This window comes from Gavialis gangeticus, unplaced genomic scaffold, assembly GCF_001723915.1.
Source record: "Gavialis gangeticus isolate Ggan-Ray unplaced genomic scaffold, GavGan_comp1, whole genome shotgun sequence".
Lineage (NCBI taxonomy): Eukaryota > Metazoa > Chordata > Crocodylia > Gavialidae > Gavialis > Gavialis gangeticus.
The window spans coordinates 89242721-89259451 of record NW_017728992.1 but is presented as its reverse complement, the minus strand read 5'-3'; the positions used below and the strand labels follow the sequence as shown (position 1 = coordinate 89259451).

Sequence of the window (16731 nt, the reverse complement as noted above, 5' to 3'; positions counted from 1 at the left end):
TGACTCCAGTACTCTTTCCTGCCATGGCAGGGGTTGGACTTGATGATCTGCTCAGGTCCCTTCTGACCCTACTAACTATGAAACTATGAAACAAATAGGGCCTGCTTTGCACATCCCTACTCTTTATATGCATCATAAAGCAAAAAACCTAGGGGTTTGGCCTAGGGACATGCCAAGCAGGAAATACAGATACAGCATCTTTTCAAGTAGAAGTCAGGGGATATCACAATGGAAGTGGTTCACTTAACTCTAAGAAAATGGTGCCAGACATACACACTATGTGAGATGCCCCTTGGGTACTCAACAAAGCAGCTTCTATTAGGGACTCACTTTCCCCCACTAAAGAGAAGCAGTAGGGGTCTAGTAAACTTGAGGTGGCTACTAGCTGATTTTGTGGTCAGACCACAAGGCTGGCAGCCATTTTTGGGGCCAAATGTGGCAGGCCCTACATACCTCTGATTGGCAAGGAGCCCTGGTGCCACAGTGGCCAGGAGGACTGCTGGTTCCCCAAAGGGAGCCAGCATTTAATTTTTTTTTCCAGGGAACTCACCGAAAGTGTCAAGCTTGTGCTTTTTTGTGCAGCTTGAGGTTTTTTATGGAGCCTGCCTGAAATCATGGTATCCATGAAAATTGCAAAATTGCGATTTCAGTAGGTCCCTAACAATTTGCCAAATGGAGTGGATTTGGTAAAGGTTTCAAGATTGTGAAAAAATCTGTGTGGAAAAATTGTCATGAAGTGATACTAGCAAATTATTTTATTTGTGACATGAGGGTGCAGACAGAAGTTTTATTTCTTGTGCAATTGGACCCCTGAAACACTCTATAGCTGTGCTGTGACACACATGCACATCTGCAGAGCACTTTAAAAGTGGGTGATTGCACGACAAAGTAATGAGGGATCAGATGAAGATACTCCGAAGTGGAGAACCTTGGGGAACTTGTGTTCCCTACGGTCAATCTGTCAGTGCAATCAGGGTTAGGCCAATGGCAAAGCACCATGAGTTAGAGCAGGGACCTGCACATCTGTCAGCACCCAGGTTGATATATTCTGGGTGCCAGATACAAGCAGGGAGGTTACTTTAATTCACTGTAATTCCAGTGCGTCAGAGCAGACTTGATTAACTGAGTCTGCTGGAGTCTGTTGGAGCCTTGCAATTAATGTGCTCCAGCAGTCTCCTGCATCTTGTGTTTCAGTGTTCTCATGTTTCAACATGGTAGCAGGGGCATTTTATCTAAAACTCAGTTGACAAGCCTCTCTAGTTAAAGTGCCCCCTTTCCCCCTCCACACACACACTCCCAGAGTATGTATAAAAACACCCTAAAGCTCAGTTCAACAATGCTTGTGCCTAATTTTAAGCTTTTGAGGAGTAGTAGTAGCTCCAGTGAGCTAACTTACATGCTTCAAGTTAGGTAAGAACTCTGTTGAAAAAGGGCCAGAGTTAATTTATTCTTCTGAAACATAGTTTTCAAGTATTTTGATGCAGCTAATTTTCTCAAGTAAAAAAAACCAAACTGCTGACCTTTGATGTATAATCCACTTTTTCCACCCCTCCCATGATACAGACCGTGGAATTCAAGTTGAGACATACCTGACATATGATGGATATACAAATACAGCAAGAGAGGCACTTATGAATAAAACCTAATGATTAACTGAATTTTACAACACCTTTTATTCAATTGTTGACAAATGTCCAGGTGCTTTTTTATTCATAAGATTGTTCATGGACAGCAAATAGATCATGGATAAATGCACAAATAAATACTCCTGAGAATACTTGCATTAGAAATCTTCTCAGAGTCACTTTGAAAAGCTATTATTATTATTATTATTCTGCACAAAATTAATTTATTTAATGATTATTTGTGGTTGTGGATAATTTGAAAAGCAAAAAATTACTAAGGGCTGAACTTATAGAGTGTGGGCCAAACTCCCTGGATATTTAAATCAATAGGGAGTTTGACCATAGATTTACTAGGAGGCTGTATTTACAGTTTTGAATTTCATTGAGTTCCATGCACAACAGCCTGGCTAACATATTCATAAATGATTTGAGATATGTCTGGAGTTGTAAAAGTTAGGGCTGGCAAGCTGGCCAAATCATTACCAATTAACCAGTAACTTGACTGCATATTTTTTGACCAGTCAAAGATTATAGCGATTTTACAAAAAGAACCCCAAAACAAACAGAAAACCCCTACATTTTGTAGTTTTCATGACAGAAATATGATTTTTTATTGTTTTTGACACATTTCTTAATGGAAAATGTGTGCTCTTTCTGTGTATAATTTGGATGTATTGGCAATTTGTTTTACAATTTTTGACTGATATTTGATCAATAAATTGACCAAACTTTATTTGACTGGTCAAATACCCATCCCTAGTAAGAGTTGAGGTCTAACAAGATAAAAATGCTGCCACACCAGAAATGCTGCCAACAACGTAATCTATGCCAGAAGGTAAAAAAGAGAAAGAAGTGGAAGTCTGCTGTATTCAGAAAAAGAGAACAGCATAGAAATGTGGCACTGAGTTTTCACCTATACAAACCATGCAATTGATAAGACAAAAAGACATAAGACATATATACATATACAAAGAGTTCTAATTAAATAAAAGCTGCCTCATGATTGCTTATGTATTATAAAGCCAAACACCCTTTCTATTTTCTCTCTGATGAGAACCAATTTATACCATCCTCTAGACACTCTAAGAATTTATCAGAAATGTTCATTTTTGTATTTGACTTGTAAAGAAAAAGGCAGATTCTGCCATTTTATTTTTAACTATTTTCCCCATACTGTAGACCTGCTGCCTTGCAAGATTATGTGTTATAGTGAAGATCCCTTCTCTATAGAGACCTGCACATTTTTATTGATGATTATTGCACTTTGCCCAGTCCTATAACAAATCACAGATATTTTGTAAATCTATTACACCTACCTTAGATGCTAGTTCCCCAGGTGCTTTCCTTACTAAAAAGTCTGCAATTTCTGGAAGCTCATGCTTGTGGAGTTTAATACTCCAGATATATTGCAACATTAAGAGTAGATTTCCATAAACAACCATGAATGGTGAACTGATCATAGCATATTTCCTTCGATTACGAATCATCCAAAGTGTACAGGACCAGATCAATAACACAAAAGTCAACCAGCTGTGATATGTGATACTCCAAGCCTTAGGAAGGAAAAAAGAAAAATAAATGTTTCTTGAATATTCAATACATCCAGTTAAACTTAACAACACTTCTTTACCCAACACACTGTTCACAATATATTTTCATTGCTGTGACTGCCATTTATGTTAATCAGAACTGCAATGGCCAGCCATAGCAAATCCCTGGGATAACTGGTTGTATTCCTAGAAAAATCTCAGTTGAGACTGAATCTTTCCTTGTAAGATGTTATACCTTGGTACTTTAGTGGAACCATTAGTTCAGGTCTTCCAGAATCTGTCGGTAACTGTAGAACTTGTTTCAATTTCACTCATAGACAAAGGAGATAGGGTAGACTGAGGGCATGACCATGTAACAATAGCAGTGAAGATGCAGATGGAAAAGACTTTGGCATGATCTAGCAATATGTGTGTGCCCACAAAGCCCCCAACAGGCTTATACTGTTTTGCTTAAGTCCCTTGCTGCCAGAGCTGGATTAACCCTTGTGTCCCTAGGCACACAAACTCGTGGGCCCCTACTTACTACTGTATATTTATATTATTTTTTCATGCAATTATAATATATAAAATCAGCACAACTTGGCCCCTTCTTTACTTAGGGCCCTAGGCATCTGCCTAGTTTGCCCATGCATTAATCCGGCCTTGCTTGCTGCTATGTTTCTACTGGTACTGTGACCTGTGCCAGCTGAATTATAATATTATCTAAAATATTCTAATCGCACTTTTATTTACAGTGTATGCCAACCCTTAGTACTCATCTGACTTACCCTATACAAAGTATGGTTGTTTCCTGCAGTATATTCAAATATGCTGTTCAGTTCACAGGACTTAAGCAAGTAGTTACTTGGAATTGCTCTGGACAAAACACTCTACTATGTCATATGGGAAAGCCATTGCATTTGTAAAGGGCTTTATAAAGTTATGTTATTGATTTGTGGCTAGATTCAGATCTCAGCTATACACAGGGTAACTCCAAAGTATCTTATTCAATAGAGTGCTTCACTTCCATTTTATTACAAACAAGAAATTATTATTAGATAAATATGTGTGAATATTTTAATTAAGGTTGGACCATATAGACTTGGCTTGTCCTGAACTGATATAATGTCCTTTTGTGTCATCAGGAATCACTGATATTCTTCCATTGAGATATGAAATAATACCATGGATAATGGGGCAAATCTGGCTATAGTGTAAATGGGACCTACACCAGAAATGAATTTGGCCCAGGACACTTAACATAGGGTATTAAGTGAAGTTAACTGTTCAGAGTTGATGTCTCAATGCAAGATTCCGAAAAGTAATATTTAGCTCCATTTTTTACACTGACAGATTTAAATTCTGAATTGGATTTTAAAATAATTAGACAATATGTTTAACAGATACTGGAAAACAAAACCCAGAATTTTGTGCCACTATGAAAGTGACTACTTACTAACATCTCAAAAAGTACCAAATCAGATCCAGATTTGCAGTCCGCCATGTTTAGTTTATTACCAGAGACTTTTCCTACTAGAGGGCAGTAAATAAAAGTCTTAAACCATAAACAAATAATTTTTATTTTACTCCCTTGAAATATAAAGGAGTCAAAATAATTTGTTTCTGTTGTTTTTAATACAAAATTGGGCCAAGAAACTTCATAGGAAATTGAAATCCAGTTGAATATTTTTCAAAATAGTAAAACCAGTGCCTGCACTGTAAATACAGATAGAGAAGTAATTACCATGTTAAGAACCTGCTACAGTACAAACTAAAGGTATTTGCACAAACTGGATTTTTTTCCAAAGCTGTGAATATCAACTAATACCAAAACCTGAGAACCAGGGAGTTTTCTGATCTATAAGCACATACCACCCCAATCCTATCATGGAACCCTTGCACCTAAAATTCTGTCTTCTGCCCTATCATGAGTATGTTGTAGGACTGGAGAATAACTTTGCACATAAGTGCACCCAATGGGTTCAGAGATCAACTGAAGATTTTACAATCTTTAAAGAAAATGCCACTGAAAAACTGCCCCTCAGCAAAACACTTAGAAGAGGACCTTACTCATAACAGAAGGGATCTATTTGGTAGCCATGTTGGTCTGAGACAAAAAGAAATGCAAAAATCTAGAACTCTTGGTTCAGAGATGATACCTTTTATTAAATGATTGTATTAAAAGCTTTTAATCCCTGAACCAAGAGTTCTACATTTTTGCATTTCATAGCAGAAGTTCATTTCTAGACCTGGCCAATCTCTATAATTGGACTTTATGTACCTTCACAACTCAGTTATTCTTATCTGATACCTACCATCATTGCAATCAGAGCACAAATGTAACTTTGCTTCATGATAAAATGGAATACAGAAACCATGGCATGGACTTTTGAATTTTCTTTTTCTTCCTCAATAAATTCTTCCCCCTCCTCTTCTTCCTCCTCCTCTTTCTTTTCTAAGTAGAAAAAAATATTCTTACATTGCAATTCATACACATTTAAAAGCAATGGTTGAAACACACATCCAGATCCTGGAGTCCTTGCTCAAGCTAGGTAAAGCGTGAAGTATCTAACCAATTTTATTTCAGTACACTAAACTCATTAGGGAACGTCACGTGACAGAATGCTGTGCTACTGCCATAGTACTCATCCAGGCCAATGTCAGTAATTTGGGTAGCACGACAATGATTTGAGTCACAGAAAAAAAATCCACTTGTGTAGAATTCATCCACAGTAAGGTAAGGCTTTGTAATAAAAGTGCTGATGGATAAACATGCAGGCAGTATTTTGGAAACTGTGTGTGTGCCTATGGCATGATTCAGGGAATGTGCAAGTCATTTGGGAGTCATTGCTTTGGAAGCAGTTTCTTATCTTTCAATATGAAAAGCAACTTAACAAAAAATATATGAGCAATTAATGTAACAAGAGAGTAAAGAGTAAGCACAGGTTAATTCCCAAATTAGCCTTTACTACCTGACATATCATCTGATGGTTCCCATTTATATTGTGGTGTTGAATACATATCTGCTTTGGCTGGTCCATTCTCCATGGGAAGTGTGGGGTGAATAGTGTGATAATCTACAGGCGTTCCATTCACTGTTACCAGCAAGACCTGCCAGGTGTGGATCAGAGAAAGGCATTCCTTTTACAAAAGCTTCTGAGAGTTGTATACTTATTACCATGCTTCTTCTAGTACTGTTCTTAATACATTAAAGAAATAGAATATGCAATTTCTTGTTTCTTCTGGCAAATAATTAGCAAGTTTAAATAAACAAAATTTTGGAGAATCAAGGGAATCCTTGGTGTAATTAGGCGATGGGGAATAAGATCCTGTTTTAGATAACAGAGAGGCTTGTAGCACAAGTTATAGGCTAGTCAAAGGTTTCTTTCTATCAATACCTTACTTAATGAAGCCTAGATCTTAAAAAAAATAGGAAGCTTTGCAAGGTTGGACTCTTACTAAGGAACATGACAATAATTATCCATATGTTAATTGTAGAAATCCTGAATCCTGAATCTGTACAGGGGTTCCTTTCAGCTCTATGACAGTTCCAAGAACAATTTTTGGAAAACCATTTTAAGCTAATAAATTGACAGTGACTTTACGAAATATTTTTTAACAGACCTGTAACAACAATTTTCACTTCTATATAGTACATCCCATTACATCACAAGTTTATCTCTTTTTTTAAATTTTTACAAACATTACTTAAATCCCCATATCACCTCCGTGAGTTCAAAAGCTATGAAAATGAATAATTGAACTGCATTTTAAAATTGTTATTAGAATGGTCTGTGTTCATTACAATTAGTAAAATACATTTTTTTGGCTTTTTATTTCCATTGTTTATGCCACTTGCTAGCACTAATTGAATTTTCCTTCCTGTAATGTTTTTCCTTTTTGTGAATTAAATTTCACACTGTTGTCCTTGTTTGGCCTCAGGTTCTACCAGAAGAAGCTAAAATCTTTCTCAGACTGGAGAAAACCTATTTAGGTGGTGGCTAATAGATGATGTCTCATCCCTGTAAATCTAAGAGGGGAGAGGATATTTTTCTTGTGGAAATAATGTTAAGACTCTAAAGTCCAGTGGCAATTAGTTCTCTGGAAACATTCCAGTCTCATCATCAAAAATACTGTGATTTTTTTGCAGAAATAGACACGCACGTGAGCTGTGAGCCACGTTCAGGTTTGACACAGCTGATTTCAGTCTGCATCGGGAAGGCATTCTGCACCCTTTATTTGTGATGGGATGAGACTGAGAAACAACATTTGTCTTTCTAATACCTAGTAGAATTTCCTGCCAGTGAACAAATGATGTTGTTTGTTTCAATAGAGAGTCAGACTTTCTGTCATTACAAAATACAATTCAAGTATAGAGTAAGTCATTCCAACAGGGCCACTGAGCACACAACTAAAATACGCAACGCCTGAGTTGTATCAAGTTTTAAAGTAGCTTCTTAAAAAGAAGAGTTGAATGCTCTGCTTAAAATACAATGAAATAGGGAAGATCTTTTACTAGTTGGTGCAATGTTGGTCATTCTGGTGTGCATTAGTAAGTTTAAATACATCAAGGAAATTCTCATTTAAGTAATAGGTAACGGAACACTGTCTCATTTTAGGTAGTATGGAGGTTTGAATAAGAAAGACTGTAGTGTAAATGATATGTTAATCAAAAGAACAGAACCTTTTAACAGTTTCAGTACATTTGTCTACCATCAATGGAATACATTTTAAAGTCATTTATGTTAGTAAAAATAAATTGCAAAAACTGATAGTATACTAACATCTGATGGCTTGTATTCGTCTTGGGTCATTGACAGAAGCTGCAAAAAGCAATGCAAGGACAGAATATTAATCAAGCAGCATAGCTCAAGCATTAATATGTTTAACAGATTTAATATACACATGCAGATTTTCTGACCCTCTCAAGAGATTTGTTTTGAATGAAGCAATAATAAATTTTTAAGAGGCCAACAGAATTGTACATTATGATCAATGAAATGATATTGATTGTACTGTATCATCATTCCGATTGTGCAGTTACTACAGTATCCTGAAACACACTCAAACTCAACCTCTTGTACCATCACATCGCCTAGTCCAGTACAGTATAAACCAGTTACAAAGCTGTAGGTGAGGTGTGCAACCACATAATTCACACAAATGGAACTAGTTATTCACTAAATCCCCTTGGTTTTAGTGCTACAGTCACAGTCAAAGGCAATATAAGCATACCTGCTAGTCCATGCAGAACAGCTTGCTCTCAGCTTTTTTCATTTTACTAATGCTCATTGCACTGTTATGCAGAACATATGCTCAGTCTTGGGTGCTTTTACCTCACTGAGGCTTCTTACACTGTTATTCAAAGCGCTTTGCTTCTAAGAGAAGTCTTGAAATGGACAGGACCTATTCAACCTAAAGGATGTTAGCAGGACAGCACTGACAACAGCTGAGATGGGCTAGAAGAATTAACTACTCACTCCACATTTTGGGCAATTTCTACTTGCCAAATGAGCCCACAACATGCGGCTTACATTTACATTACATGTGGTTTACAAACAATTTTCTATTGAGCAAGTAAAGATATTCCTGTATAGGTAATCAGTACCACATGCAGTCACGCATACATATGTGTTTATTATAATCAGATCTATAATGAAATGTAAGCCATAAAAATATATGTAACCTATAAGGCCCCATTTGCCAATCTTTTTTTTTCATCAAATCTGCCCTCTTGAATAAAGATGGCAGGGATGGGCTTTTGGTATGGAACATGACAAGATTGTGTAAAGCAAAATGATACTATCATATCAGTCACATTTTATTGCCTTAGATTTTTCACTGTAAGTCAGTGGTGCTCAACCTCTTGGTTTCACAGGTTGGAGGATTGGTGTGGGACCAGTCTGCAGACCAGATACGGTCCCACGTGCCAGGACTGGGCCCTGAGCTGCCTCTGCTTGGCCAGAGTGCTTCCAGACTGGGTTTCATGCTGCTGAATTGGGCTCCATACCACTTCCCTCAGCCTCACACTACTGGATTGGCCCCCATTCTACCTCCATACTGTCCGCCAACCTACTGGATCAAGCCCTGTGCTGCCTCTGATGGGCCCTGTGCTGCCAGATTGGGCTCCATGTTGTCTGCACTTGGCTTCATGCTGCCTCTGTTGAGGCCCACACTGCCAGGTTGACCCCTGCACTGCCTTCAGCCAGCCCATGCACTTCGAGATTGGACCCTTGGCCACTTCCATGGGCTCTTATGTGCCCATATTGGGCCCCATGCTGCCTCTGCCCAGCCCTGTACACCTGGATCAGATCCTGTGCCATTTCTGCTTTGTCCCGCACATCCAGTGTAGCATACAGGGCTCTATTATCCAGCTTGCAAGGCTCCCCACAGGTCCACAAATTTGGCAGCAGGGGACTACCAGCTAATGCTACCACACTGCTGCTGCCAGTTTTTGGATCCGCGAGGAACTTGATGGCACCATGGGCCAGATGTGGCCTGCAGGCTGGTGTTTGAGCTCCCCTGGTCTAAGTCTAAACTTTGTATAGAACCACTGTAGGTGTTTCTTATCCATTTTCTAATAATGATGATAGGACCACCTGACAAAAATTATGTATGTAAAAAATCATCAGCTCCTCTTGAGAAAGATGTTAATCTTAGTGTGTAACTCTAATCTAGCTCTCCGCTCTACCTACATCTTTCACCTACTTTTAGGGTTCATAGTCTTGTATTTATACTTCACTCTGATGTCTCCTGCTCTTCCCCCTCCTTGCATTGCACTGCCTCACCTCCCTCTCTGCTGAACCCCACATTCATGCCTTCAACTCCTCTGTTAGATGACTACATCTTCATTCTCCATGTCCTTCTCACATGGACCTAAAATCCAGCATGCACAGAGTGCTGCCCTCTTCTGACACCACCTCCATGAGATGCCATTTCAGGATTTCGTTCAATACTGCTTTCCTTGTGTATAACTCCTACACAGACTTGTTTGTGACTCTCCTGTTGATCTGGTCCTTCTTTTTTACTTCCTTTGTTCCTGTCCCTCTTTTCATACAAGCCTCATCTGCTTATTAGTAAAATCTTACAGTCATTCATTTCAGAGCCACCTTCTCTGAAGCTTCTGTCATTTGAAGCAGGCTTGTGCCATCTCTTCATTCCACTAATCCTATGCCTTATTTACATTTTCCACTGAAAACATTTTCTCTCATGCCTTTACTTTAGAAAGTCTGTCTGCTGCAATTGTTTTATGTTGTAAATGTGTTACATACATACTGGAGCTCTGAAAGCATTTGTATGAAGGCATTCAATTTGTAAGAAAGTGGGATAGCATATAATGTATCCTGTCTGATAACTGACTTTTTGTTAGTTGTTTGTTACCAGCCTTCCAGCTTACATAACATGAAACTGGGAATACTTCAAACATATGTGTTCTGTTGGCTTTTCTATAATAGCCAGGCAAAGATACAGAAGTATTAAAGTTTCCACTGAAATTATTAGACATAGAAATACAGAAATGTGTTTGTTGCTCAGTGGATTCAGTTCACAGCTGTAAGCACCATTTATTTATTATTATGGGATGTGTGTAGACAAAATGGGGGCCCTAAATTGAAGAGGTGGCTTTTTAAAAACACTGCTTCAATTTACGGCTCTTTAAATCCCTGTATCGTGCATATACCCACACACACTTACCCACCTCTCCGGCGGCGGGGAGGGGAGGCAAGCTACTGGCAGGCAGAGCAGTCCCTAGGCTGCTGGGGAAGAGGGGGAACTGGTACTTCCCTTTGCGGCAGTGGCATCCCACCCCAGATAGCACCCGCCTGCAGGCACCTGGCTTGGGTGGTCCCTGGGGGCACCACAGCTGTGGAGAGAAGCACCGGGTCCCCATGCAGCTGAGGCAGGCTCCCGGGGGGGAAAAAAGATCAGGCTCGCTGCTTTTCTTAGGTGGAGCTTGCCTTCCCGGGCTGCTGCCAGGCTTCCAGCAGGGCTTTCTGCAGAGCCTCTGAGATGCATAGAGCCCGGTGCTTTGCTGCGCAGCTGTAGGGGCAGCAAACTGTGCCCCAAGTCATTTAAGGTGTGTTATGCCACCAAATTTGCTACAGCAGCTGTGATTAATGCACAATACACCATCGATGCGTGTAGACACCGACAGCATTAAAGTGGTGCAAAAGCATTTAGCCAACATTAAAGTGTCGTGTACACATGCTCCTCATTTTGTCTATACACGGCCATGATGTCCAAGTAGTATTCTTGGAATTTGAGTATGTTACTATAAGGCTCAACTTAAACACTTCTGGACCCAAAATCTGGGTGCAGCTAGCCGAATGGGAATCCCCTCAAGTTGATGAGCTGTGGTCTTTCTGAGGTATAAAACTTGTGCAGCTTTTTCTTACACTGGGCTGCTTTATATATCCTGGAATGGGGGAGGCTGGGAGGGATTGATCTCCCCAGACTGGCCCACAGACGTACTGCTTCTACTGAATGTTAGAGAATAACAATATTTTTGCTCCACCCCATTCTTAGTCTTATCTGCTCATCACATACACACTTTAGTTCGGAAACTAGAGCTCACTGCTCCCCAAACCAAACATTAATTACAAAGTTAACACAAGAGAATGAGCTATGCATTTGAAATATGTTTGATACAGGGAGCCTGTTCTCCCAGCTCTTACTTTTCTCTCATCAGTTGGGTAGTGACTAGCATACCACAAACTGCGTCTTCTCTTGGCTTCCATTGGAGCTGAGCTGCAGGCTGGTTCCTTGTCTTCTTCCCTGTTATCAGATTTATCTTCATCATCTGTCTCCTAAGCAACGTAAATGACATAGTTAATAATGATTCCTAAGTGATAATTTTCCAAGATGAACACTAAGGTAACTAGATGCTCTTATTCCTTTAAAAAGTATGTCTTGAAATATCTGTGAGCATTTAACGTACTGTACCTTTGATGAAGTGGTTTTATGAGGATGACCTTTTCAGAAATTGATGAGAGAGCTATAATCACTATACCCATCAATATCAAGATGTTTCTTACAGGAGACCAAAAGCAAATAACCTTTTTACCTGTTATCTTATGGAATAAACCACTACTAGCATTTTGTCTCTGATGATGGCCAGAACCAGAAGTTCAGCAGAGGTATACAGAATGTACAATTATGATATAATAATATTCCTATGGGGAAATTTTTTCCAATTCCCCATCTGTTAATACAGTATTTACTAAAATATAAGACAACCCTGAACATATGATGACCCCCCCAGTAACTAGATCCCATGTATGGAAAATTGATAAATGTGCTATAATTTTCCAGTTATAGAATCTAATTATTGGAGGTTTGCCTTGAATTTGTCCCCTTCCCAATGCTAAAGCAGGGAAAATAAATCTAAGGTGGGGGTGAGGTGGCCCCCTTGACCTTTGCCCCTACAACTTTTTCCCTTTGCAGCCCCTTACCTCCCCCTATTCTCCCTCTGCACATGGAAGGGTGCAGGGAATTCCACAGCACACCCAGTCCTGGAAGAAGGTGATGATGCTGCTCATTAGGCTTGTGCGAAGTGGCTAGTATTCACTTCAGATTCGGATTTGGCCGTTTTGGGGGACAGTGATTCAATCTGGTGATTCAAATCACTGTCTCAAATCGATTTGGCCCAATCTGATTTGGAGATTTGGCCACCGTCAGATTGGCCAAATCTCCTAATCAAACAAGCCCCATCCCCTGCCTGCTCTCCCAGCCCCATCAATGGCTGCCCAGCCCAGACCCAGCTCTTTTTAAAGAGCATCCCAGATCTTAAAAAAAAGAAAGAAAGGTGCATTGAACCATGCTGAACAGCACCTGAATCTATAGAAAGTATCAGCATCAATGGTGTTATTTCAGTGGCGTAAATTAGAACACATTTTTGCCTAACCAAGTGACCTTCCAGATGTTTTTAATCTCAGTGATTTGGGTGTAGAGGTTGAAACATATTTTGTCTGTCAGCTTTATGTTTTCTCAAGAGTAGACACCTTTATTTCTGTGTTTCAAATAAGGGTTTAATTTGCTGCTTAAAAGACATCAACAGTATTACCTACTAAGTGGTTGGGCTTTACTTGGGCTTCTGATCACAAATGTAGCAAAAGCATACATGAAACCTTACTTCCCTCTGCATCCAAAAAACAAGATTGTCAAAGTCGGGACCTAGAAGTTAGGCTTTCATGGGAGCTCAGGATTTTTAGTATTACTGAAAATCAGCCCATGTATTTCGGTATCTAGACCAGGCTATAGGGCTAAAAGCTGCAAAGCAGCCTCTGGAAACACCCTATGAAGGTAACTTTAAGCACCTCTTTTCTAAAATCTTGGTCTGAATTAACAATAATTGTCAATTTATTTTTACTTCCCAACAACATAGTAGCACATTTTACACATAGATATATATTTGCATTTACAATTTAAAGGCCATTTCAACACAAAATATAACAAACACCTAACAAATTAATCCCAAGGTTCAAACAACTTGGCAGTGTTCCTTTCCCGGATTCAAAGCTTTAATGTAAAAATGCCCCAGAGAATACCATTTAGTTTGGCAACAATAAGACCAAGCAAGCACCAAGTGTGCTGATGCACTAGACAATGGGTGTCTTTACACATGCTCCAGGGTGGCCAAGTGGGCCACCAGCTCTAGGTGGCAACTTGGAGGAAATATAAGATTGGCAATTGCCACTGCTGCCATTCTGGCTATTGCAAGTGCCCCAGCCACTGCCACTATCTAGGGTGTAAAATGGCTTGTTAGGCTTTTGTTTGAAGTATCTAAAATTTATAAAACATAACATAATTTTAGGGGTAGGAACTGCAACATTGTAAGTTCTGCATGAAAAAGAAGCCCCGGTTCAAAGACAGAATTTGCCCTATGTTTGCTTTTTTTAACATTCTCCATTCATAAAAAATAGTTTAAAGACACATCCATCAATTCTTTAGTCCTCTAAAACTGTCCAATTCTAAAGCCTCCATTTTAGTACTTAACACAATAAATATATGTTATTTGCAAAATTATGCAGATGGCTAACCATGGTAAAAAGTGGAATGGGGCAAGATAAAAAATAATAAAAATAGACCAGAAACAGGTAATATAATTCCTGATCACCGCATGGCACTATGCTTTGAGCTGTTTCACTTAATTTTTGCCAGCTCTTAAATACTTGTGGGCAAATGAATTGAAATTTATTGCTACTGTTATTGAACCATATCTTGTGCCCAATTATACCCTCACACTTGACAATGTGATGTGAATTTGTAACAGATAAGCTCTCTTTTTTCTTAGACTGCATGAATGATCTAATACAGTGGTGCTCAAATTTTTGGTCCATTGGGCCAGAGGAGTGACACAAGGCCTGTCTATGGGTCAGATTGGGCCCCAGAGCCTGACACCACCCCTTTCCTGCCCTGTGTACTGGGACTGGACCCCGGGGCGAGATGCCATTCTTTCCCACCCTCTGCACCTGGAGATTGGGTCCTGTGGGTCCAGAACTCCCACTGACACCTCCAGCCAGCTCCCCATGGGTCAGAAGATTTGGCGGTAGGGAGGCAGTGCCACTGATCCCCTGCTGCCAAATTTTCAGACCCATGGAGAGCCCTGTGGGCCAAATGACATAGTGCTGTGGGTCAGATCTGGCCCATGGGCTGGAGGTTGATCACCCCTGATATAGTATAGTGTTAAGTATGCCTCAAAAAGTAAGATGTACTGATTGACTGAAAACAACTAAAAGCAACATGTATTCATTCACCAGACTATTAAAACTTTCATGTTTTGCAATGTTATGATGCATTATCTGTTGCAAGGGGAAAGCTCTTTCAATGCACTGCTCACTCTGCATTATTTGATCTTTGACTTTGGTTTCTAGTTTTTCTTTATACAATAAACCAAAATAGACTAAAAGCTTATAGTCAAATAAACAAGACAAAATTAACTGAAGAGACAGTAAATTATTTTGTCCAATAGGAAAACACACAAATATCCAAAATGTGTGTAAAACTAATATTTAATAAAGCAGAATTTATTGTACTGCTATCCAAACCCAAAGGCTGAATATCATATTGTCTCACATGCAACGTGCACCTTTTCTAACTATTGAGCTGCTGGAAATTGGGGTATACTTGATAATCAAGGAAATATGCTAACAACAGTTACTGTTACTTAAGCTTCTGCCAAGGGAAACTGAAAGCAAAGCTGCATACTGGCTATGGACACTTGACCCTCTCCCTGACCTGAGGCTCTACAAAAAATATCTTTATACAGGTTTCCCTCGCTTTATACTATATATGTGTTCCCGGAAAAAGGAGCATAATGTGAATTTGCATAAAGGGAACCCACTTTACAATGTAACAAATAGAGATATATTCTAAGACCTCAACTGTACTGACCCCCAGACCCATTTCTACCACTCTTACAAGACTTTGGTATTTTGGTATTCACCAACACAGATCCACACAGGAGAATATTTTGGTGCACATCCCTCCCACAATGCACCACACAAAGCACCTGACTCTGGGTTTCCACCACACCAATCACATCAGAGTGAATTTATCTTGCATATAACAAATTTTTGGTATAAAGATGGTCATTGCATAAGAGCAAATTTGTACATACAGAACCCGCATAGAGCGAGGGAAACCTGTATCTTCCTTCTGCCTTTTAAAAAGAAGGTGCGTATTTTATTTGGGACCATGTTCCATGCAACAAGTATGGTACATGAGGACAAATAATAGCTAAGCCCAGACCAGTTCGCTAGAGAGAAAATGTACAAGAAGCCTCTTTTTCCTCTAGCACATCAATTGATATGGTGCTTTTCTGGTCCTTCTGTGCCAGCAGAGAGCTGCATATCCTGCTGCAGAACAAAATATCAAGACCCTATTCCCCAGCTTCCTGGAGCTTCTGTTGGGGAAGGAAGGCTGTGTACTGCCTCCCATAAATCATGCCTAAAAGTGCTATAAAGTTTTTTATGATTTAAAGTTCTTAAATCATGTCATTTGCTTTGGCTTCTAATGCTTTAGAATGCCCTCGGGGCCACACATTCAAACTTCTAGATACCAATATATGAACTAGAAATGTCTTTCTTCCTCTTTCTTCCATAGTCAATAAAAAAAATCTAAGAGACCTATGATAAAGCAGCAAGAGCATTAAAAGTTGCATCTGTTAGACAGAATTCTGTACCAGTCAATACCTCTCAGTTCAATTTCCCTCATGTTAGGCAATAAATCCTTGTGGAAGCTTTCAACAGCTCATTTTGAATTACCTAGGCAGACAATATTGCCATGAGCTTTCTTGATTGAAAAGTAAGTTTTAAGGCACCAGTCCTATAGCCCTTACTCGCATAAGTAATTCTATTGACTAACATGAGGGAAATTGAACTGAGAGGTATTGACTGGTACAGAATTCTGTCTAACAGATGCAACTTTTAATGCTCTTGCTGCTTTATCATAGGTCTCTTAGATTTTTTTTATTGACTATGGAAGAAAGAGGAAGAAAGACATTTCTAGTTCATATATTGGTATCTAGAAGTTTGAATGTGTGGCCCCGAGGGCATTCTAAAGCATTAGAAGCCAAAGCA

The 16731-nt window shown here is 39.4% G+C and overlaps 1 protein-coding gene across 3 annotated transcripts in view; it reads right to left on the bottom strand.

The window, feature by feature from the left end:
- The window catches only part of PIEZO2 (piezo type mechanosensitive ion channel component 2), a 655640-nt gene that overhangs the window by 220688 nt on the left and 418221 nt on the right, over positions 1–16731 (bottom strand). For 2 of the 3 annotated variants that reach the window (XM_019525255.1, XM_019525272.1), the window contains exons 9-13: positions 11827–11958; positions 7939–7977; positions 6127–6265; positions 5470–5609; positions 2942–3178 (exon numbers count right to left, since the gene is read on the bottom strand). In XM_019525255.1, coding sequence (XP_019380800.1) covers positions 2942–3178; positions 5470–5609; positions 6127–6265; positions 7939–7977; positions 11827–11958 — 687 coding nt within the window. The remainder of the gene's footprint in view (positions 1–2941; positions 3179–5469; positions 5610–6126; positions 6266–7938; positions 7978–11826; positions 11959–16731) is intronic. The other variant, XM_019525264.1, reaches the window with a different exon arrangement.